The sequence below is a fragment of the Opisthocomus hoazin genome, chromosome 7, assembly GCF_030867145.1.
Source record: "Opisthocomus hoazin isolate bOpiHoa1 chromosome 7, bOpiHoa1.hap1, whole genome shotgun sequence".
Lineage (NCBI taxonomy): Eukaryota > Metazoa > Chordata > Aves > Opisthocomiformes > Opisthocomidae > Opisthocomus > Opisthocomus hoazin.
This window is the reverse complement of record NC_134420.1, coordinates 11,019,541-11,044,078: the sequence shown is the minus strand read 5'-3', so window position 1 is coordinate 11,044,078 and position 24,538 is coordinate 11,019,541. Positions and strand designations below refer to the sequence as shown.

General features: G+C 37.5%; 1 protein-coding gene across 6 annotated transcripts in view; it reads right to left on the bottom strand.

Annotated features, from left to right (window-relative positions):
• PPFIBP2 (PPFIB scaffold protein 2) overlaps positions 1–24,538 on the bottom strand; it is a 109,003-nt gene that overhangs the window by 16,759 nt on the left and 67,706 nt on the right. For 2 of the 6 annotated variants that reach the window (XM_075427607.1, XM_075427606.1), the window contains 11 exons: positions 20,452–20,583; positions 14,596–14,778; positions 12,482–12,574; positions 9,850–9,958; positions 8,284–8,316; positions 6,509–6,570; positions 3,839–3,914; positions 1,563–1,660; positions 1,304–1,368; positions 976–1,044; positions 484–544 (listed from right to left, as the gene is read on the bottom strand). In XM_075427607.1, the coding sequence (XP_075283722.1) occupies positions 484–544; positions 976–1,044; positions 1,304–1,368; positions 1,563–1,660; positions 3,839–3,914; positions 6,509–6,570; positions 8,284–8,316; positions 9,850–9,958; positions 12,482–12,574; positions 14,596–14,778; positions 20,452–20,583 (981 nt within the window). The remainder of the gene's footprint in view (positions 1–483; positions 545–975; positions 1,045–1,303; positions 1,369–1,562; positions 1,661–3,838; positions 3,915–6,508; positions 6,571–8,283; positions 8,317–9,849; positions 9,959–12,481; positions 12,575–14,595; positions 14,779–20,451; positions 20,584–24,538) is intronic. The other 4 variants (XM_075427610.1, XM_075427611.1, XM_075427608.1 and 1 more) reach the window with 3 other exon arrangements.

Genomic DNA, 24,538 nt, shown 5'->3' with positions numbered 1-24,538 from the left:
CTAAGTTAGGGAGCAACGCTCGTATTTACATGCAAACACTGAAAAAGGAATCCTGCGTGGAAATACCCAGTCCCAATATTTAATCTCTTTCAGGATCTGCTGCCTTAACATTTTTAGACATTTGGAAGTCAAAATTATTTTAAAATGCCTACATGTAAACAAAATAATACTGCAGTTCAACAAAATGGCTCCTCATTAACATTATTTGTTGTATTTCTCTGAAATATTTTTCTTCTCTTTCAGCTGAAAAGCTGAATTTGAGGATGCGCACATACGGGTGTGTCAGCTAGCTTGTTTATTCAACGCTTGGCAATGGGGTTAAAAGAGAACCTGAACTGTTTCACTATTAGGGCTTTTTTCCCCCAGACAATGTTAGTGGTGGTTAGGGTTACTAGATGTGAAACAAAAAGAGTATTTATACTTGGCTTTTATCTTTTAGTCATGATAATAAACACCAGAAATTGTGAATACAAATAAACCAACCTTTTCCAGAGATTCACTCTGCAAATCTTCTAAACTACTTGACTTTTTTTTCTGTGGAACCCTTAAAATAACGACAGGCAAAAAAGCAACAGTTAATACAACACAGTATGTTTGCTTATGCCACAAATGTATCATATGACAGCTGTATATATCACGTAATGTCTGCATATAACAGAGAATTCAGAAGTACGAGATTAATTTCTTTTATTTTTAGCCTAAAATTCATAGTATTGGGAACGGCAATAGATGAAGTCAGAAACAGCAACAAGACATCCTTTGATCAAGAATGAAAGGCAACAAGGCACACTGTGCAGTTTTAAACCTTATATTTATAGATGACTTTTTAGAAGCTCTTAAGCAAAAGTAGACAGTAATAACTCTCCGTGAAGAGTGTGCAACATTAAGGGCTTTTAAAAATGGAATAAGGCAGAATTATAAAAAAAAAAATCTGGCTACATGTTTTACATTTCAATTAAAATTACTCATTCTTACCTACTTATGATTTCCAGAGATTCTTCTAGTGGAGAGGTTAAATTAGCTGAAGATACTGGAATGCTTCCACTTTGAATCAGAATAAAATGTACTGGTTTAAGTACTACAATACATATATCTTCTGATATATAAAAGAGCTAATTTATTCCTGTAATTCTAACCTTATACGACGATGTACCGCAAACTCGCACAGCAAACACTGCTTTCACAACTACCCAAAAGTTCTTGCAAAGCCAAGAACAGGCAAGACAAGATGCCAACAGTTAAACAGATTAAATAACGCAGACTTAGGACAATTCACACAAAAAAGAAGAAACAAAGGTCTTGCCTGATTTCCATAGCTTTGTGTGGCACTGGAGAGAGCACAGCCGGGGACAATTCTCCTGAAGAGGCCTATGTAAAATAAAAGAGTTTCAAGCCTGTAACTCTAGTGCCTGATTCTGAATCTGTTGCGCCCATATCAAGAGGCACAAAAACTCCGCCAGGGCCAAACCCTCATCTACGTTATGTTAGCTACTACAGAGAAACTGATACAAACAAACCATACATACAGCAGAACTTGCTTCTAAAACATCTTTACTAAGTACCTCTGTTTTAAATAATTCTCCTTGAGGATTATTCAAAAGATTCCGCTTTCTTAAAGTCGTCTCAAATTCCTCTTCACTGCCACCAGAAATGGAAGAGCCTGCGAGCATTAAAGATTAGAAGTAGAAAGGGAGAGAAATGGGCCAAAAAATAACATTTAGGACTGTATCAGACAGTCTAATACTTCATTCTCTAAATTCCCCTTCAGTCTTCATCTGATGCATGTAGCTGACCAGCCTCTCCGCTCCCCACCCCACCTTTGGGCTCTGACTTACAAGGAAGCTGATTTATATTAGAGGAACAAATTTACCCCTTCTATTTATATGCTGTGCTCTGTTGTGAGTAGCTGAGCTGCTTACGAGGTAGATTCTGAACCACTCTTAATTCATAGTTTGATGTTCTGAGGCAAGTTCACATTGGTACCATTTGCTTGCTCGCAGCATCTTACTTTATTGGTAGTATGCATGTTCGACACCACCTGCATCACGATGCAGTGCCCCATGCTCAGTTCAAGGATGTGAACACGGTAAACATGCTCCAGGTTTTTTCTGGATGTCCCAGATCTAAACAAATATTGAAATACTCCAAATTCATTATTCAGTAGGAATTTTATTGCTAAATTGTCAAAGCTGCAATACTAACTGAAGGTCTGAATATTTAGTGCTCAGCAAACGGCTGGAGTATTTTGGATAAGAATTTTTTTCTGGAGATCTCCTATGCATAGGGTTGCAAACAGGACATGGAAGGGCTGCTATGCCATGATGGAGAAATTTAGACTGACCATTAAGCACATTAGTAATTCCTACTTTATGGGATAGAGGTGCAGCAGCTCTGGGCAGTTATGAAAAAACATCAAATCTTATCTTATCGCACTATTAGCAGAACTCATTAGACATGAGCTTGGTTATCATGCTGTTCAGCTACAAAGACTGCCAGCAACCCTGATAGCGACTGCTGGCCCTTCAGGATATGAAGTGGAACTTAGGCTGTGGTTCCTGGTACACAGCCCAGCTACCCTACTTTAATCCAAAATAGATTTTGGGTTTTTTTAAATGTACATGTTACCTACGGTGGAGAGTCAGTCATCTTTTGCCAACATGATTTGTAGCTTGCCTTAAGCAGAAATAAGAAATGCTTACAATATATCGTGTTTCTGTCAAGTAATTATTTCAAAGTTATCACAGACAGAAGATTTCAACCCATTGATTCGACCAAAAGTTTTTAAGCAGGTATTAGACTTCAAAAGGAACCTTTAAAACCCACCTCTAGCAACAAAAAATAAATAATCAGTAAGATATTTCATGGCAACCTAAAGATGAGACTCCCAAAGTACACCTAAGGTAACAAGCTCCTTCGGCTGTGATAATATTGTAGCCATCACAGTCTGCACCTCAGGCTTGGCAATCTCAGTATACATTCTAGTTCCCACACAGGTTTTGCATTTTGTTTTTGTTTTATTATGCTGAGCATCACTTTTTTTTTTTTTATTTACACTGTACTGAACGCCTACACTAGCAAACACTAAGACCATAATACTCCCTGCGCACCAACTCAATAATCCAGAGCACCATGGCTTGCTCCTTGCTCATGCGCACAGGTGTCCTCCAAAAACCATGTCCCACAGGGGGATGGTGCATTCAAACGGGTACAACCAGCTGCAGTATATGTAGCAAAGTGTTTTAAGGAGAGCGGTTGCTGACTTCAGATTGCCTTGGCACATAAGGAGGTAAAACTGCAGTGCTTCAGACCCAGCTGATGAGCAGTTCACACAGCTGTACGACCAGAGCAGTAATCTCCCAGTCATCCTTCCTTATCAATCAGAATCCTTAATGACACCATCTAAAACAACATCTGGCACCAAAATCAGGCTCCAAGGAGGGATTTACTACTAACTGATGCAGAACAAATTTTAGGTTATGACATACGGAGTCGAGCATAAGGTTCAGTCACAGAAGTCTTGCTGAATAGTAATGTTGTAACTAAACCTCCAGGCAGATTTGACCCTATTTTTTGTACTGACTACAGCATAGGAAACAAAATGGAAATCTCCTCAAACTACAGGCAATAACACACAAGTCTGGTCAAGACATACTGTGGTTCTCTCTGTATCTGAAAGAGTGTATACTGGCTCTCATAGGACTCCAACATGATATACATACATGCGTAATGAAATACCTATTACTACACACATACATTTAAAAGGACAACAAATAGCAGTTGTAGTGCACACAGTTTTTAAAAGACCTGATATCAGGAAATTAGTCACAAGACATTTTACCGTGAGCTGCAATCATTATCTCTTTGACCCTCCTGTACTGGCTTAGCAACAGTGTTAACTCCTCTATTCGACGATCCTGTGAAAAGCATTAAATGAAAAAATATTTTAAATCCTACATTTATAACCTGCAGAAACACTCTATTACACAGTAATTTCTGTTATTCTGGCCTGCTTTTCCAGAAAGCAGGATCAGGTCTCTCACATGCCTTGTAAAGAATGGTTCTTGGCTTTTATTTGCCATTGTACATAATATTTGCTGGACAATGTGAAATTATGGATATAAGGAAAACAGAGGAGTTTGATATTACTAGTAAATTAGTTATTTACAGAAGCATAATTTGGAACTCTGCTTTCACTTCCAAGAGTCAAAGGAATATTCTGGAGTTGAACCTCAACTGCCTGAAGTGGGCAGTGTTTGTTTATTGTTAGCATCGTACCTGTAATCGTAAAGTAAATCCTGTTTATGTTTGGTATAGTTTAACAGTCTAGTCATGTTCTTTAATCCTCCCTTGCTGGATATGTTCTGCATTCCCACATCTACACTTACTCCAGTTTTGAGCACACCTTTTTGAACTGAGGCAGTCAAACCTGTACAGTACTCAAGAAATGAGGTCTCATGGATGTCTGATGTATTACCCCACTCCACTCTTTCTCTAACGCTTTCCTATTATGTATGGAAAGCGTCTTCATTCACGTATTCAGGGAGTGCACCTGCCTTTTGCACAGACACAACATAGCAACGGGTAGTAATCACGATTTGATCTGATCTGTCATTTCTCTCATTTCTATGTATGATACTGTGGCCCCAATGATAATAAATTCTTGCTATCAGTCACTAAGTGTGCGATCTTGCAATTTCCACTCTTGCAGTTTGTCCTGTTTCTTTCACCCCAGTTCTAAACCATTCCTGTGCAATAATCTTGCCCAGTGCTGTGACTACAGAGCACTGAATACAAACCCAAGCAAGTAATAAAGAACTACTTTTCACAAGCAGGTGTCAGGAAAGCCACAGAAGCAGAGAAGTGGGCACTGAGGGGAAAAAACCCAAACAACTTCCAGGGAAGCTGGCAAGTATTTAAGTGATTAGCTGATACTGGGCTGCTGCACCACCATAGCTAGGGCAGTGTCAGAGAAATCTCAGTTAAAATCTGCTCCAGTATACATATGGTGCATTACAGTCACAGCAGATATCAACCGAGTTGTAGGAGTAACTGCACAGAAACCAGAACTGTACAACCTTACAGAAAGGTAGATGATGCTGATCTTCCCTTCACTCCTCCGCAAGCACACACAAGACAAAAGAGGCCTAAAATAGATAGTCAGTTATCCCAACTATGAATAGAAGCAATAGGTTCTTCATAGCAAAGAACTGAGATTAACATACTCATCTTTTTAAAAAAAGAACTATGTGCACCACTTATTAGCAACTTGGTTAAGCACTTTCCATCCTAAATGATACAAAGAATGTTTAGAGCTATCCCAAAAGCTATTTAGAGCTATTATCTCTCAGGACGAATATTTTATTTTGCAACATCATCGAAGGTAACAGTTCTACATTAAACATTTAAGAAGCTGTGGGTCAACCATCTGTCCACTAGTTTAAGCACAACAATTTCTAAGGGAATAATCCTCCTTCCCTGTGACTATATCCAGATATTAGGATATACGCAACAATATTTTGTGTTCCCTTCAAATGCAAAAATCTTATACAGACTTGGAATTACTTTGGCAAGAGATAATGCCACGTCTTTTGTTTTCTAGATGTAAATTTTGGCTTATTTGATTTTTTAAGAACTTAAAGGTTGTTATGAGTCACATTAATGTTCTCCAGAATTAACATTGCCCTGTCCGTGTTCCCTACACACTAAAGCAAGTTTTTTTGGGATGTATCTTATTGTCTATTTGATCATACACAAGTGTGTCACCATAAAGGAAAATCCTGTGGTCTGGTTTATTATCCTAAGACAAGAATCACAGTTTCCTCGAGAAATAAAGCCTCTCAATCCCCACTCCACCCCCGAAAATAAGGAACAGTTTATGTAGCAAGTCAATGGCATCTGGAGGTGTAGGTTCAGCATCCTCCAAGACTGAGCCCTAAACCCTGCACTTGAATTGTCCAATTGACAGGCAAACAGCATACAGGCAGTAAGAGACAAAAATCATATTTATCAATTAAATGAGTTTAATTTCACTCCTCCTCTTCTTTAGTACTATTTTAATTTTTATTTTTTCTTACCCTTGTGTCTTTAAATTCTGGTCCCTTTATCCCAGAATTTGAGTCCAATTCAAACGCCACTTTGACTTTCTTTCAATATCACAATCTAAACTGAGGATATCAATGCATTTCAGATTAGGTTGGAAGATGAAGAGCTGACAGAGGTGACCAAAATTTAGCGATCTTTTCAATAGCAGAAACCAGGAGATTCTGCTCATCACAGCCTTGGCTTTCTACTCCCCTCTGGAACCTAACGAGCCTCCCAAGTTCTGCAGTCAGGTTAGCAAGGTCAGCCACACTTTCTATGTAAAAATCAACCTTCTGTCACAATCTCATGGGATAATGCAAAAATCAGAGCAATAGCACACTTACAGAAAGTAGGTTATTCAGATCATCACAGAGATTCAAAACCATCATTTAATTCTTATTATGCAGAACAAGGATTATTTTCTCACCTTTTCTTCATTTGCAGCCAATAACGATTCCATTCCTATCTTCAACCGTTGAACTTCTTGATCTAAAGATGTTTTTAAAATGTAATAAGGAAAATACACTTGCTATATTTAGTGTAAACAATATGTTTTGTGATACTTTCCCTATGTTCTTACGAGTAACCAAAACCATGTCAGTGGCATGGCAAAGGTACTGTTAAACTACATTTAACGTACAGCTTTTCAAAAGCTGAACTATTAAAAGCATAGCACAACACAAACATGTTGGTTTTGCTTATAAAAGGCTACATAATATTATTTTATATTCCAAAAGGCAAGTAATTAAAAAAAAAGAAACATTGAAGCTTATTTTGCAAAAGATGAGAGTGTGCTTTCTGTTATATATTTAAGGAAATAATTTTAAGTATGATTGAAAACTAGTCATATTCCATCTGGGAAAAATATTTGCCAGCTTATCAGAAGTTTTTCAAGGACATTTATTAAACTTGGAAATGAAAAATAACAAAAAACTAGTTTGATACAAGAAAATTTGTAAATTTGTTTTTTTTTCTGAAAACATTTCTGTATGAATAACTAAGTTAAAATCATCATCAAGAGCTAATACAGAATTGCCTCACACACAATTTAGTGTTACAAGATAGAGGTTATTCAGGAATGTTATAGTCAGAAATTATTAAAACACTCTCTCTGAAAATTTATGAGGTTGTTAATCACGTCATCCTAACTTTGCTGAACCAAATCTTTCTTCTCTGCTCACCATTCCTAGCAAGTCCTCCAGTACCAACCTATACTAAATAAAGTCTAGATGGTGGAGATAGCACCTGAAATAGTTTATCTGCTGTAACTGCCACTCAAGGAATTCGTGCTTTGACACTAAAACAGGCCCACTTGTTTCACTACAGACTATTATGTGGCAAGCATGAAGTGAGAGAGAAGAACGAAAATCAATGCTGCTGAAGAGCATCTTTAAAAAAACGTTTTATGACTAAATGTTGAACATACAGTGTCATATCTAAACTATTGGCAAAAACTGTTTTTTTTCTAGTACTGATTTGGAAAAATAGACACCTTGTAATGGTTAAGTTTTAAAATAGGTAAACGAACGTTGCAAACATTTCTCTTGCAAAAGAGAACACTTAGTAACACAAGACATGCACAGACACAGCCAAATCAAAAACTACAGCTAGCAGGCAGCGGGCAAGCAATTGGAAGATTTTTAAAAAGCCATTAAAAATCACAGTCCTACTGATTTCTCTTTATAAATATTAGACTTCAGAAAGAACTGATGTCAAGGTCTGTTTAAGCACATTAAAGCAAACTTTACTTACAATATTTATAACAACATCAAGTATGGAAATGTTTTTGTTCAGACTTCTTTAATTTACAGCACTGATTAAAGAATTCCTAAATCCTTCCCCTCCAAGGAAGGAGGCTTTCAATTAAAACCACATTTCCAGATATTATATGGGTTTTACACATGTATAAATTAAAAGAGGTAAAGGTTAAGTTTTGGCTCTGTTAACCTTGACAACATCCCTTTGAAGTCCAACTGTCTGATTTGTGAACCTGATTTTTTTTTTTTTTCTAAAGTGAAATCTTACTAAACAGGGCAAGTAGCTGTCTGCTTACTGCAAGCAATGAAAGCGATGTCTCATGTATATTACAATTAGACAGCCAAATCTAAACAAACATTGAATTATTGCTGCAGAATGCATTTGAGTTATAATTTGTGTGAAAGGAACAGTGAGATAAAGCCAAAAGTGAATTGCAAGGCTTACGTTTTTCTTTTAGCCTTCTCCTATAAACTTCCTCTACGATGGTAAATGGTGAGAGTCAAATAAAGTATGTAGAAAAAGCACATATTAGACAAATTTTGCAATTTAATTAAATTTGCATTCTAGCATACTACAAGTACATTGACATTATTTTTCAATTTTATCTGAGAAGTCCACCTAAAAATCTGACAAATCAGTAATTTTTATGCAGAAGAACTATTACTGCTGCATACTGTTTCCATTCAAATATAGTCTGAGTGGTTTCCTTCAATGTAGCCTAAAGAGTCTGTACAGGGTTTGATTCTTCTCCTACTGGAATCAAGGAGAGTTTCACCCATCTTCAACATGAACAGGAACAGACACACTTCTAGAAGTTGAAAGTTGTCGAGCTCTTGATTCATTGTCACACCACTATCTTTCCCTTGAAATATCATAAATTATTTTGGAATCTCATAGAAAATACAAAATTATATTAATAGAAGAGTTCATCTACAAAACACTGCTGTTTGTTAGACAAACCAATTTTCTTGTTAGACATGCAGTTCTCTACATGCACAAGCTCTGCAGCTGAGTGAAATCAGCACCAAGTATATGTTTAGTCACTTCTTTGGAATAAGATCAGTCAAAATACAGAGTCTTCTAGAGAAGACACATCTGCATTAAGTCTTGTAAGGAAATTCTTGGTGAGCTCTGGGAAAGAGGTAGCACAGCACCTGAAAAGTCACATGTCAACACGGGCACTCTTTGGAAGCATTAGTTAACATCCACAACAGAAGTTAGTGCAGCTAAGCTGATGCACTGCAGTCAACTACACACAAAATATTCCTGCATGGATAAGTGTCAGTATTATAGAATAAAAAGGTCACTGATATCATATTGCTCACAGCCGAGCAATTGACAGAAGTTCCAGGGAGTCAATATTTCAGAGAACTGTGACATGACCACTTTAGACCGAAGGCCAAACAAACTGGTTTATTTGCCATTGACCTGTACCAAGTGCAGATTTAAAACAGAAATCTGCAATAACATAGAATAATAGAACAGCCCAGGCTGGAAGGGACCTTGAAAGACCATCTGGTCCAACCTTTCATAGGAGAGGGAGCCTAAATGAGATATAGTCCTGAAGAAAGGAAAGATGTGAATCAATGACTATGTTTTAGAATGTTTGGACATTTAAACATTATGATAGCTACTACTGTGACAATTTTTTTTTCCTTAAAAAATGAAAACTATAAAGATTTTTCAAAGAAATTTTGAAGGTATACACAAAAAATACATTCCCACTGAACTACAATTACTCTTCCAAATTATAAATAAAATTCCAGCAGAAAAAGTTTCAGTGCCCCTAGGATACTTTATTGCACTTAGTGCTGCCTCTAGATTGGGACAGAATTTGACACATTAAAGGCCTCTATTCTACCAGAAGACAAAATAAATTTGCACCACTTTTCCTCCCAAAATAAATTCTGTAATCAATTCTTGGATCTGCTTGTATTCCTTTGAAATACTGAGCCAAGCTGAAGTTAAAGTAGGGGTTTGGATTTTTAATTTTAATTCCTCTCCTCTTACCTCTTTCTGCCACTTCACTATGTGATGATGTCCTAGATAGCTGACTTTGTAAGCGTTCTATTTCTGCATCTTTGAGAGCTAATTCCTCTTGAAGCTGGGCTATCTCAGCCTGAAAGAGAGTACAACAAATTCAGAATAACATCATCATGATTCTCTGTGATTCTTTCCCATGAACTAGAAGACTCCTAAGCGTAACACTTTACCTCGATTAATGTCCTGCTCCCAATTCAGGACATTTTGTAAACACTATAACAACCTTACATATTTCATGGTGTTAGTATCCCACTCCTCTTACAGAAGCTCACTTTTTCCAAAGCAATTAGCTCTCAGAGAAGACAGACTTACAGAAAGGTAAAATTTTCAAGGATTCATGTAGGTAAAGAAACTCTGGAAAGCTCTCAATGCTACAATGCTGGTCATGTAATCATGACTATTATAGGGCAACTCCTCAGTTTTGCATGAAGACCACTAAAAGATAGCAATGCATTTTTTAAAAGATACTGTTTTTTTATCCTAGATACTACTTAGTAATATAACTGAGAATCTATTAATGCTCAGCCCTATTCTCAGCAGTGTAACAACACTGTTCTTCCTCACATCAGCTACTACAGCAAACAGGCTAGAAGCAAAGCATGGCTTGGAAAACAACCATATAGATGCGATGAAGTCTCAGGAGTTCCTTCACACTTACTGCAGTTTGTGCTGTCACTAGATTGGGAAAGAATATCACACATTAAAGACCTTAACAATACAGCAGGAAAAGAATTCTGTGATTGTCCAGCTTGAAATACAGTGACTCTCATCTCTTTTTTTCTATTCATGAGAAAAACTGTCAACAGCATACTTTACTAAGTCAGTAAATTCATTAAGATTTTTTTCAGCAGCCTTAAAGCCTCCATGTATCTACATTCTGCATTTCCCCCAGCAAAAGCATACCAAACCTCCCTGCACACAAAGGAGGAAAAAAAGAAAAACAAAGAAAAAAAGGAGCCAAAAAAAAAAACCCAAACACCACTAATGTGACCAGTTTCTCAGGAAACTAAAATAAAGCTGGGAAAAATGCAAAACACCAAACAACATTATCCAAACAGGGAAAAACATGGCTTAATTTACTCTAATACACAAACTGATTTTCACCAGGAAGTAAACAGCTGGATGGCAGCAAAAGATCACTGCTATGCCTGCAATCCCCTATGGAATAGAAGAATTTGCCTTGTTGCATCTCTGTTGCATCTACACTTCCCAGACTAATGTGCTTTTTACATCCAGCCGTGGAAATATTCCAATTTCTCATCTAAGAAGCTGGATCAACAGGAAGACAAAAGCCGCAGACCTCCTAATACCACATTTGGATTTGCCTCCCCTCGTGTATTTGATCTCATAGCTCATTTAAATGCCCTCTTTTCCTTTAATGTCTCATTCCTGCCAATTCTACAGTTATTTTTCTGCTTCCCCTCTCTTTCCCTGTACTTTTCTCTCTTTCTAGTCCTGCATCTTCTCTCACTCAATGGGTTTTATGATTCTTCTTTACCTTCATTCTGCTCCTACACTTTCCATAATCTTTATCTGTCTTGGCCGTTGGCCACACACTGCTTGAGAAAATATTTTCCCAAAGACTGTTCATATCCACCACGTCAGAGAAAACATCTTCATGGACACAAGAGCTATTATCTTAACAGGAAAAAAGACATGACATCAACATTTCAATATTCATCCAAGAATTCTCAAAGGAAAAAATGCTAATACAAATAATAGCTTTCTATCATTTTGGGATCAAGCTATCAAGTATTAAAAAGAAAACTCAGTTTAATAATTTGAAATGTTTTTCCAAGATCCAATCATAACTCAAAAAATCCGTCATTTGTATGAACAGGGATTATAGTACCACATAAATGAGAGGAGATGTGATTACAGCATAAAAGTGTACATCAACAGGGAAAAATAATAAGGTGCTTTTTAATCTAGTGGAAAAGGGCTAAAAATTCAAACCGGAAATAAAGTGCAACTGTTTAACAATGAGAATGTTAAACTAGAAAAATTAATTACTGGGGAAAATGATTAAATGTTTCAAATATTGAGTTTCTCCAGATTACGATCAAACAGCTTTCCAGGATTTAAGGTCAACAGAAGGGTAAGGCAGCTATGCACTTTGATATACACGAAGTCAAAGCAGATGATCTAATGGTGTATTTTGGGCTTAATGTCTATTAAAAAAAATTCCATAGTAAGTGAACACCCAATCAACTTCGCATGTCTCTTCTCTCCAGTCTGGAAAGCGTATTCCACAGAGGCTGTCACCATTACACAAACAACAGAAAGAAAACCTTCAAAGGGGCCTTTCCTCAGAACAGGTCTTTTGTAAGTAAAAATGCCTCCGTTAGTTTTTATTAAATAAGAATTACAGAAAGGTAGAAGACTGGAAACTGCAAGGAGGGAGCAAAAGGCACAAAAACAAGCTAAAAAAACTTCAAACCAAAATACTTATTCCAAAGATGGTTGAAGAAAACTTGACTTTTTAGTAGGCCCTGACACAAGGCAACTGTAAGAAAAGTAAATATTGATGAGAAGTGGAGCATATCCCTTTCCAGCTGAAAGAAGTCTGTCATTAGCAAATGTCAAGCATTCTGCTTACTTTAGTTGCTTTTAATTTCCATTCGTATTGGTTTCTTTCATTTTCCAGTTCTTCCACTTTAATTTTGAGGTGTCTAAGTTCCTGTAGCAAACCCTGCAAATGAAGAACAGCAACTAAAAGTAAGATTTCTCTGGTGGATATTATTTTTCATAGTCCTGATCATGCACAAACCACACAGTAATGAACACTGAACCACCATATTAAAAACTATGACCTAGTCTAAGACGACAAAACTATTTTGAATCGAGAAATAAGAAATACTTTCTTAAACACTCCACTTGAAATTATGAACAAATTTCTTAGTCCTATTAAGGAAGGTAACTGAGCCTTGTGATGTCGTGTGTGTTTCAGTGAAAATCAGCCAAAAAATCCACCACTGCAGTCTCATATAACATTAACTACTGAGTGGGTTGGTTTTTTTTTTGGGTGGGTGGGGGGTGGTGTCTGGGGGTTGTTTTTGTTTTGTTTTTTTATTTTGTTTTGTTCTTTTTTTTCAGCCACCTCAGAAAGTAAGGAAACATGCAGTGCTAAAAGATTACTAGCTTTCATTAAAGTGACAATCCTCTCCCCAGACAGGTGTTTAAGCTACTTACCACAAAATATAACAGTCAGACTAAATAGTATCTAGGAAGTTACAGGCATTTAATACCATGCACATACAAATACGACTACAAATATGCTACTTTCAGCATTGATGTCTGCCACTTTGCAAACTGAGTTGATGCAGCCTAGAGATGCAGCCAACCAGGGTTCCTAAGTTTCTCCATCTGTTCCTCTGACAAAGTTGTCTCCGAGACGTCCCTTCTCCCTTTCCTTGATAGAACTGTAACTTACTGTTCATGCAGAAGGACAACATTATTAAATCCTCAGTGGAGCTCTGATGATACCAAATGTCATAGAATGAAGGAATGGAAAAATTTGGAAGTGCAACCCCATTTTGGAATCCTGTATAGTACCTACATTAAGCAACCATACTAGTATCTTGGACCAAATTAATGTTTATTTTGAATGACCCCCAGATTTGACTCTCAGACTATTTCTCCAATACACAGCTTGTACTGTAGTTTAATAGTTAGCTCTGGACAGGCAAGCTCAGAAACAATAGCACTATTTTCAAAATAGGCATCATACCCAAATGAGTTATCTTTGTAAAATAAACCTATGAGAAAAATTACTGAAAAATTCCCTCATAATATAAGCAGACTATTTAGAAGATAAGTTCTGAGGATGCAGATTTCAACCAAAGAGATGTGGCAACTAAACCAAACTGATTTGAAAGCAAATGCTACAATGGACTTTTTCAGGCATACCAGTATCGTTTCACCCGCAGTCAATTTAAGCAGTTTATGCAAAGTAGCTTTTGTTTTGAGTTGCGACATAGTTTTGACCAAATACAACTGGGATCTGTAATGTAAATTCAAAAATGCTTTTCTGGTAACTGCTAATGTCAGAGAATAAACAAACATGTGTTGGATTTGCTACTTTAAAGGTACAAACGTTATTTTTATTATGTCTCTATTCATTGACTTTAACATTATTACTAGAAAAAGAAAGGATGCATTTCAGAAAGTTTTACCTGAAACTGTATTTTATACCTGTGTTCAGCTATTAAGGTATTCAGAATTAATGATCTGTGTTCAGAGGACTAGTTAGGGTGCACCATCATGCATGGCTAGGGTGACATTATTGGGAGCAAAATTAGCAAACTATCGAACCATGCTAGCATGCTGCATATCAAACAGACCAATCTCAACTAAGAAAAAAACCCACCACCAACCACAAAAATAAAAAAAACCCCACACTACACCAGCACTACAGTCCTACAGTAAAATGAAAATCATAAAAAACCTGAAAGAGGTGTTTGAGTCTTGCAGATATCTGTGCGTTAGCAGACAGACATCAATGGTGACCAAATTTATCCCAATAATCGGTAGTGGCAGGGGTCTGGTGTGGGGTTTTTTGATATTTTTTATGACCACCTCACTCTTTTCTAATGAAAGCCACAAAGATTAATGCCAATAATTCACAACATAGCTCTGGTTAGCGGAATTTAGTTTCTGCAAGAGATGGGAGGAGGCAATACACAGGCTTCTGCTAAGGTGTACTTCTCGTACATCACACCGAGAACAATTCTTCTGGCTGACAGTCTCTACTACTGATCTTGGACTAGATTGAGGACCATTAGGTGTCAAGTCTGGTTTCCTATCTTGAGACTTTCTTTCTTGGATTCTACTATTAATTTCCAGCTGCAGTCTACACATCTGCTCCTGTAGCTCACTGATCAGGTTCACTACTGACTGAAAGCATGGGAAGAAAGGGAAAAAAAGACAAAAAAAGACAGGTGAGAAAGAAAATGATGCAAAGAACATATTTCTACAGTTGCAGCTCAAAGAAATACATGAAGCACATCAAAGGCAAACTAAAAAGAGAGAGATGATGAGTTTCCCTTCTGATAAAGTATATGTGAATGGCTATAAATCTGCAAAATTGCACAAAGCTACAGTTTAAATAGAACAAAATCTATATTCCAGACTAATTCATGCTTCTGATTCTAATGTGAAGATCAGAATTTGGCCTCTCATTTTTGGAAACTTCTTCAGTCACCTGAAGTCAGATATCAGGAAAAACTGGAACATATTTTCATATGCTGGCTCAGAGGCACAGTTTTGCTGAAACAGGACTTGATTACATCCATTTACACAGCCAAATCATCCACTAGGAAGAAATTCCTAAGTGTTTAGTTGGGGCCATAACCTACTCTTTCACAATTTATACACAGAATTTACTAGTAAAGTAATTCTGTTCCTAGCACAGTTCAGAAAAATAACTCCATTACCTAGCTTGATAGCTAGCCAGTAACTTCACATGGAGAAAGAGTTAAGCAACATACATCGGAGAAATCAAAGGATACCACAGCAGAAGTAGTAATGACTTTAAAGTGCACTGATCTACTAGCCACTTTCTTGGATTTGTGTGTAGCAATGATACACACACGCAAAAAAATCCAGCTATAGAAAGCAAACCAAAGACAAGTATTAAAATCTATATAACATATCACTTAAATTCTAATGCTAACTCAGTAGCAAATAGTGCTGGGTGTTTTCTCAGGTATTACAAGTTTGGAGTGCCTTTCTCTTATTTTTTATGTACAGTAACAATATACTTTTTGTGGTTTCGCAATCTTCTCCAGTGGAATAAATTTTATGAGATTAATCCATTTCCCAATGACATGGCATTTTTTTTTTTCTTTTTTTTTTTTTTCTTTGTTACAATGCACAACAGTCCTCCTGTAATTTCAACTTTCTGGTGAACCAATAATTGCAAAGCTAGAGAACAGCTACTGCAAGGACAGGACACTATTCTGACCAGGTATTTGACACAACCAATCTCAAACTGCACCAGCATCCACAGCCAACTTTAAACATTCACAAAGATTCCCTTTCAAAAGCATATGTTAGGTAAAAGAGTTCAACATCAGTTAAGTATTTTTCTAGGGCACGATGCTTAAGATGAAATTCAGAAAAGCAGTTGCATATACTTCACTTTATACATACTATTCTTAATCAGGATCACACCCGATGTTCATCCTCTTTCATCCAACAAACCTTTTATGCACGTAAATAAGGATTAGTTCCATAAATAATAAAAAAATTTACAACAAGTACTGGGCCCTAGCATACCAGTTCTGCAATATCCAGTCTTTTATAGGCTGGCATGTTTTGCCAGGGCTGCACAGGTGAGAGAAGATAGCCTCCCGCAGTATCAGCTCCCCGAGGTGAAACTGTATCCTTCCCGTGTTCAGTGGCTATATTTGCCACTTTGCAGCACATCCCCCTAGCTAACTCATCCTCTTATCAGAGTGCCGCAAAGCAGAACACCCATAGGATGAGCTGTATGTACAATTTCGGTACTATCCACAATCCCTCCATCTTCCATGCTTTGATTTTGTTTTTTACCATCATCTCCGCAATCAGATACCTCACTGAGCAGTACCAACTGGAGATTGGAATCATCAGAACACACATCCATCTCTTGCTTTCTTTTAAACACCAAGGTTTCAGTCTGTGCTCGTCTTTGACAGAGAACACTGTTAACCCACACAAGGTTCTGAAGAACCACTCGTCAAACAAGATGCACAGACTTTTAAGCACAAACTGACAGCTGCTCCAGCTGTGGTAATATGGGAGAGTTTAGAAACACTTCTGCTGCTCGCTTGTAATTCTTTCCTCTTTTGCCTCACATTAAAAACAGGAATAGGGAACACTCTGTGTCCACACAGACTTCCCTCATGGCAAACTTCACAGTACAGAAATGGCAGAAATCCTTATCACAGTGAAGGGTAAAAGGTCTATAGAGGAGAAACAGATGAACTCCAGCCTCAATATACACCTTTACAGTTGTTTCTAGTGTCAAGGTAGAAAAGGCTTCTCATTTTTGAGATTCTTACACAGCACAAAAATTTATTAACACTAACATACTATAACTTGAATTTGATTCAGGTAAGACAACACAACAAACTCCCCAGTGGGAGTCAGGGGCTCACTGACCGAAGTCTCTTTGAAATTGCAAGTAACTGTGCACTAGATATTTAATTCAGAAGTGTCCACACAAGAGCCACAAAATCCTTCACAACAGCTTACAGCAAACTTCAGGTCCTCAGTACAAAAAAGCAAACAGGACAGAACTTATCCCATGCTCCAAAAGAAAAAGTAGGAGAGAAGAAGGGCTGTTAAGCAAGCTGAAATGGACAATTACTCCTGCAGTCTTCTGATAGTGATAGAATGTCTCTTTCGTCTATGCTCAGGTAGAGCAGGTATCTGGGCTGCCATTAATCACTTAATAATATTGCTGCATCATACATTAAGAAAACACATTTTGAAAATTTCTAAGGCTTCTCAGGTAAGAGAAAAGCTACGCAAACTCCCTCAGGTGGGATTTCAGAAACCTGCACAGTATCACTGTGGCAAAAGTAGAACATTATTGCACAAAAAAGGAATTAAAATGACAAAGGCAAGAGTGAGACTGTCCATTTACAAGACGTTACTCTCCTGGCTGCTCTGTTATTTATATAAATAACTGGGACTTTAAATTTAGCATGTGCTTTTGAAGAGCCAGAGACAAGTGGCATCCAGTGTGAAATTAATACCTTTGAGGGGAGGTTAAAGATGCTTGATAAGCTCTTTGCTGCTCACTAAAACCAAAACGAAACCACAGCTGCACAAGATAAAGTGAAACAAATCTGACACATTAAAACTTGCTCATATTTAGAAGGATACTTTAATTTGCTTTGTTTCCCTCAAATCCAACCAGAGAAATAATTTTACAGATAAATTCTATGTGACTGGAAACAGCTGCTGTGAAGTAAGCCGACACCAAATTAGAATACAGAGCAAATAGGCATTAGCTGAATTATTCTGCAATGTCACATTTAATTTTAAACTTTTTAAAACCCGTTATTATACTTAGAAATGGTAGTCAGCTATGAATTATAATTAACAGGCCGTTTAAAATGGTTTGACTACTGGATTAAAACCTGAGGACTATTACTTCTGACAGCAGCAAATCTATCAAATCACTGTTCTGCTCACCTCTGTCAATCCTAAACTCGGTCTTGAAAGCAGCAATTGGCCAGCTGCAGTCTATAAGAAAGGCTCTACTTCTGTCACGCATAGCTTTGTTCCACTTAGGTAAAAAAACGAATTGCAATTTTATTTGAAGCATTATAGACCATAAGAGTGTGTTGTAGCAGGCACAACATTCAGAGACGCAATTACAGCAAGATTAATTTCATTCAGTCACTGTCAGTTTGGAAAACTGTCTTACTCTGAAAAAAATAGGTTACCACAACACAACTGTGTATGCATAAACAAGGGCAAACTAAAGGTAGACTGTTTGCATACATAAGAGTGGTTCATTCACTAGAAAAATGTAGTCGGGCAGTGAAGGCAAGGAGTTCAGGAAGACACTCAAAGCTATTTCCAAATTTAAGCAGCAGTTGTAGCCTAATAGCATAAAGAAAGTATATTAATAAATTTTATTTTGAAGTTTGAAATTGTTTGTACTGAAAACTAGTAAAATTTACAGTAAAATGAACTGAAACAGGGTTAAAGCATTATAATTCGAGTTAGCATCCAACTGGATTGAAAGCAACCCCTGCTTATCCTGACAAATTGGATTAATGATTATTCAAGACAATCTGAAATAATTTAAAAAATGTCTCAAACGAGCAAACCAAAATTGCTGTTTATTTCCCACAGCTTTACTTATAACACCCATTTTCCTTGCTTTGTATACACAGGTTTGTGACTTTCAACAGGCTAGAAATCTAACCACATCTTGGGGCAGTTAATAATTCAGGGCGTACTTAACACAATGATTCTCAACTTTTCCATCAGATGAGAATCCTTTTCCACCTCAGCAGGAACATTTCCTATCACTCAGTAATACAACAAAGGCTTCCAGGCCAATAAAGCTCAACTTTTCCATCCAAGGGGGCTGCACACCCTGTTGCAGTGGCAGAAGACAGGTCACAGCCTCGCCCTCATCGCAGGCCCAGACGTACTGTGCACTTAGAAGTCCCATCAATGCAAATACACTCAAAAGCTTTGTTGCTCTCCAGGAGTCAGACTGACTGAGCATGTCCCGTAACAATTTAGGCAGGCTCGTCCCGGTGTTCAACACGCAATGGAGGTCTCTCAGGAAGGCGGGTGCTGGGAGCAGGCTGCCATCTGTAGCAATTAGGCGCTGTACAGACCTGTTTAGATTTTCAGGTAGTACAAGACTGCTTAGGCTTTCTGTACACAAGACGCTGGCAATTATGGGTGAAAGAGCATGAGAAGGCCACAGATGGTTAAAACAGCAGCTGGTGCCTCTCTGGCTTGCAACCTTTGCCAGAAATTGCTGTCTTTAAGCTATCTTTTAATCTCTAAAGAAAACTTCAGGCGATAAATAGGGCAAAAAACAAACACACCCCAAACGTATTATGTCACTGCAGGTAGATTGCTTATGCACAGCTATCAAATATTCCATTAGCAACATTATGGAGAGCAAACAGTTCTCTAACACTGCCTGGATTTCAAATTGTCCTAGGTCAATGTGGAACATAAAATCTTCTCAGTGAACAACGTATAAATCTCGGACCTAGTGATCCTCCCTTGCCAGGTAATCCTCTCCTGCTAGTTGGTCCCCTTACAGGACCACGGAGTAGGGCAACACAAGGCAATTTGTATGAATTACTGTCTTTCATAATTGCTTTCCTTCCCAGCTCCCACATGCTGCTCATTACCACGGAACAGATGTTGTTCATATGATTCCTTGTTTCATACTCTCCTTCTTAACCAATACGGTAAAAAGCAAAGCTTCTTTGACCTCCAAAACTCTCCACAGCTGAAGGGGAGAATGGATTAGAATTTCCTCCAATGCCTGTCATCTTTTTTTCACTATTTGTTAGGTAAGCACAAGGGGAAAGGCTTATTTGAGGAAGATGCCCTGCCCCTTGCCTTTGCCTCCCAAGTGCCATGAATCTATTAACAGCACCAAGGGTCTCCGCATCTAAGTGTTTGCAGCATCCCTGAAACTAATGAGCTGACAGTCTTCTCTGCCACATAAATGAGGAAACAGAAGAGCTCTGGTAGGCCTCAGATGGCCATGCCAGTCCAGCTCCTGTGGAAAGCAAAAGGTTAAGTGAACACGAATTGTAATGTATGCTTCTGGAAGGGACTTAGTGTCTTGATTAAAGCCAAACAGCGACCTTTGAAGTATAATGAGAGAGGGGAAAAGAAACCACATCCCAAACATGCATAATCATATTCCTCACTGAATTCACAGGGCCAATGATAGGGACTGTGCTGTAAGCATGGAAAATCCTATTGCATGCTGATTTCAGCTCAAAAGTTCAGGTATATGACAACATACTGTAGGCATACAACAGAAAAAAAAAAAAAGAAACCAAGCTAATGAAAGGAACTCACCTCAGCTTTGTTCTGTTTCTCTTCATATTCACTCTGTTCCTTTTCCATACCAACCAGCTTAATCTTCAGGTCTGAAACTTCAGCCATTAGATCTAATTTCTGAGTCTCTAGTGATGTTCGACTTAGCAACTCCTGAAAGAAAAGCAGAACATTTTCTCCAGTTACTTATTTGAACACAGACAGACTGCTATGCGATTTACTGGCAGAGCCATAGAAAAGTGTCTACCCCAGTGTTTAAGGCTTTCAATATGAAAGCTAAATTATTATCTTCTTCAAAAGTCATACTCACTACTGCTTTACAATGCAAAAAAGTCAGCAAGATAGATTTGATGTAAGCATTTACTGCAGGCAGCAAAAATAACAAAAAAAAAAATGGAGTGACTGGCAAATTCGTATGAAAGCAAATTTCTCTACCTCTCTCTTCATGGTGTTTATACTTTGAACTGTTTGAACTGTGTGTTTCTGGAGTTCTGTAGTTCATCTAAATGTTCTCCTGTGTTAATTACTAAACCACTGTTCTCCCCTCCCTATTTCAAGAAAACTTGAGGCAGAGTTAAACCCTGGTAAGACATGAAATCAGAAAAGAATACTAAGGCTGAACAAACACAAACCCACACAATGCCATAGAGACCTGCACACGACACATTACAAAACATTTAGCTACTTCCTAAAATCCGCATCAGACAAAGCTATGTTTTAGTATTACAATGAAACATTTTAGAACTTCTTATCATGTGTTATTCAATAAAAGATGTATTACAGAACAAGCACCCTAAGCAAAATAAAGTATCAAAGACAAGCAACATTTCTGCAGTCATGCTAATAGTACTTGAAAGTTTACACGATGTAGTACTTGTTAACTTCTGAAGGCTACATGCTCTGGAGGGAACAGCACTGAATGAAAAGAGGTATGCCCTAACCGGAATCTAAAAGGCAATGTCTAAACTGAGTAACAGTGTAAACAAGAAACAATTGGCCATGACTTTTGCTTGCGTGCCCTGAGTTTGCTTTTCAGATTGCAGAGTAAAGCATACTTTGGGCAGAGTGATAGCATTGTGTTTGGAAAACATTCAATATTCACACCCTTCATTGCATCTTTCAGTTTTCAAGAAAGCCAGATCAAAAAAATCTTTCAAAATTTACCAGTGTGTATTATATATATAAAATGCTTCTGTTGGCCTCCATTTGCAAAGAGAAAAAAAAATCCCTCAGGAGACTTACTGAAAAAGCTATACCTAACTTCCAAGTGCCTAATAAGTTCTTGCAAAAGAACGTAGGTTTCTAAATGGTTAAAAACAATTACAGTAATTCATAACTCATACTGGTGTTTTGATCATATGAAATGCACTGAGGGATTAGAGAAGATTTTGCTTTGAATTACATTGAAGTGACTTAACGAAGTTGGCATAGTTATTCTGGATCTATGCTGATGTTAATGAGCGATCAGAAACTGCCCTGTCCATTACTGTTTTCTCATCTCTTCCTCTTCCAGAAACTGTACAGTATGTTGTAGACTATGGCTTGGAGCCAAGGAAGTCACAAAGGTTATTTTAAAAATTATACAGTTAAAAGTTTATTTGGAAACTAAATCTGCTCTACATGTAAATTGTTTTAGTCTGGTGGGGAACACTGCCCAAATTAAAAATAGCACTAAGCTTGCATCTGTATTGCAACACCAATTATCTAAGCCACCCACTATTCCCAGTGCCATGCCCATGCCTGCTGACATTGACAATATTTGTGTACGAAAGATGGGCTGCGAAGATTTTATGTATGAAAGATAGGCTATGAAGATGGTGAGGGGACTGGAGCATCTCTCCTACAAGGAAAGGCTGAGGGAGCTGGGCTTGTTTAGCCTGGAGAAGAGAAGGCTGAGAGGGGACCTTATGAATGCCTACAAATATCTTAAGGGTGGGTGTCAAGAGGATGGGGCCAGACCCTTTTCAGCGGTGGCCAGCGACAGGACAAGGGCCAATGGGCACAAACTGAAGCACCAGAGGTTCCATCTGCATACAAGGAAGAACTTCTTCACTCTGAGGGTGACGGAGCCCTGGAACAGGCTGCCCAGAGGGGTTGTGGATTCTCCTTCTCTGGAGATATTCAAAACCTGCCTGGATGAGGTCCTGTGTAGCCTGCTGTAGGTGACCCTGGCAGGGGGGTTGGACTAGATGATACCCAGAGTTCCCTTCCAACCCCTAACACTCTGTGATTCTGTATGGATGGGAAAATAAACACAAATGTAGCCTCATGGATTGTTTTTTTTCTCTGAATGAAAGAAATCAAGCACTAATCAGGAAAAGATAGTGCACTGACTTTTTTTATTGAGAAACTCTAAGAGGCAGTCACCTAATGAAATCCCAGCAGTAGCTGCTTTCTACAGAGTTCATTACAAATTACAATTTTGTTTACAAATTACTCCTCTATCTCCTAGAAAAACACTAATTTGCACAAGTTCCAGAGGCACATTCCAGTCTACATTGGAACAGACTTCTGTACAGCTGTTAACATAGCAGACTTTTGCAGATTAAGACATAGCTATAAATGGGAACTTTGATATGAAATAAGGCCGCTCAACATCAAAAAGGCTAGCAGAATGAGGTGACTTTGGCCCCACGGACAGACGCTATTCACTGTTGAATAAAACAACATTTAGAATTTTTTTTTTTATACTGACATGGTGTTCCATGATATGACAGGAAGATTTCTTAATAAGGCAAGGAGACATGGCATCCCTCTAGAGACTTTTAACAAAAAAATCTATGCTTGGAATGCACTATCGGACATTACTCCTTACTTTTTCTATAGACTCACATACTACACTTAGTTATGCAATGGAGAGTAATTTCTCCCTCCACTCATTCCGAGTTCAGTAGCTCCATGCGAACACTAAGGTGCTACCTGGTGTAAGTGAGCATGAAGGCAGCTGACATTTTTGTTTTTTTAATAAACTCAAACAAAATTTTACAGTTTGCTCTGGAGCTGGAGAATCAGATCCTCAGCTAGTGTAAACTGGCATAAAACTCTTGCCTTAAAATAGACAAAATAGCTAACTATCCCTGGTTTGTTTTCAATGGAGCTACACTGATTTAAAACAGCTGACAACTTCTCTTGCATCTAGAGAGTCTAACTTTTGCTTTGAAAGAAAGTGCCATTTAAAGTAAATGTCCCCTCTTGAAATGGTAACATCTGGAAGCAATTATTTTCATCTTCAAGCAGATGCTCACAGTGAACAGATCATTAAGAATGTGACCCATTTTGTTACAGAGAAATTATAGTGTATTTCAGTGGTATGATGCAACTTGAATTCAGCCAAAATAAATATGCAATTGTAAGAAAAGAAAATACAAATTTATGTTATTGGTTTTAAAGCAAAAAAGTTAATTTGGGCTGTAGCAGCTTCAGGAGGATCTTAAAGAGCTGAAACACAGAACAGGAATAGAACATATTCTAGGGAATCTTATATATAAACAAGATACTTGTTTTTAATTTTAATATCTACTGTAAGTATAATTTAATTTATCAAAGTTCTTTTTTTTTCAAAAATCAAGTTTTAACTTTAAAAAGTAAGGAAAAAAGCTATTTTAGAGTAGAATAATTACGAGTCATTCAGAAGCTACAATATGCATGTACCAGACAGATCAATGAACAGCAAACTATTTCCAAACACGACTATTTTTAAAATTCACACTGTATACTTTTAAAAATTTAATCATGCTTTTCCATATTCTAGATGACACTGAAGATATGCTGTATATCTCACTTTCACATTTTGTTGTCTTGGAAATACATAATTCTTATAAAGCAACTTATAAGATTTAACATGACAGAACATAGCTTAGAAATAGAACACTACACTATCCTAGGCTGCCAGATGCAAGCACATTAAATTCCAGGATATTCAGCATTCCACAAAACAGACAGAACAATCATGCCACAGACTGATTGAGAAACCATAAGTAAGATTTTAGTTGTGGGGGAAAAAAACCTCAAAGATCCCATTTTGCACTTGTGCACCATACAAAATACAACACTCAAAACATTTCATACTTTTCAGCCTTATTTAAATAGTTGTGCAAGACAGACAGAC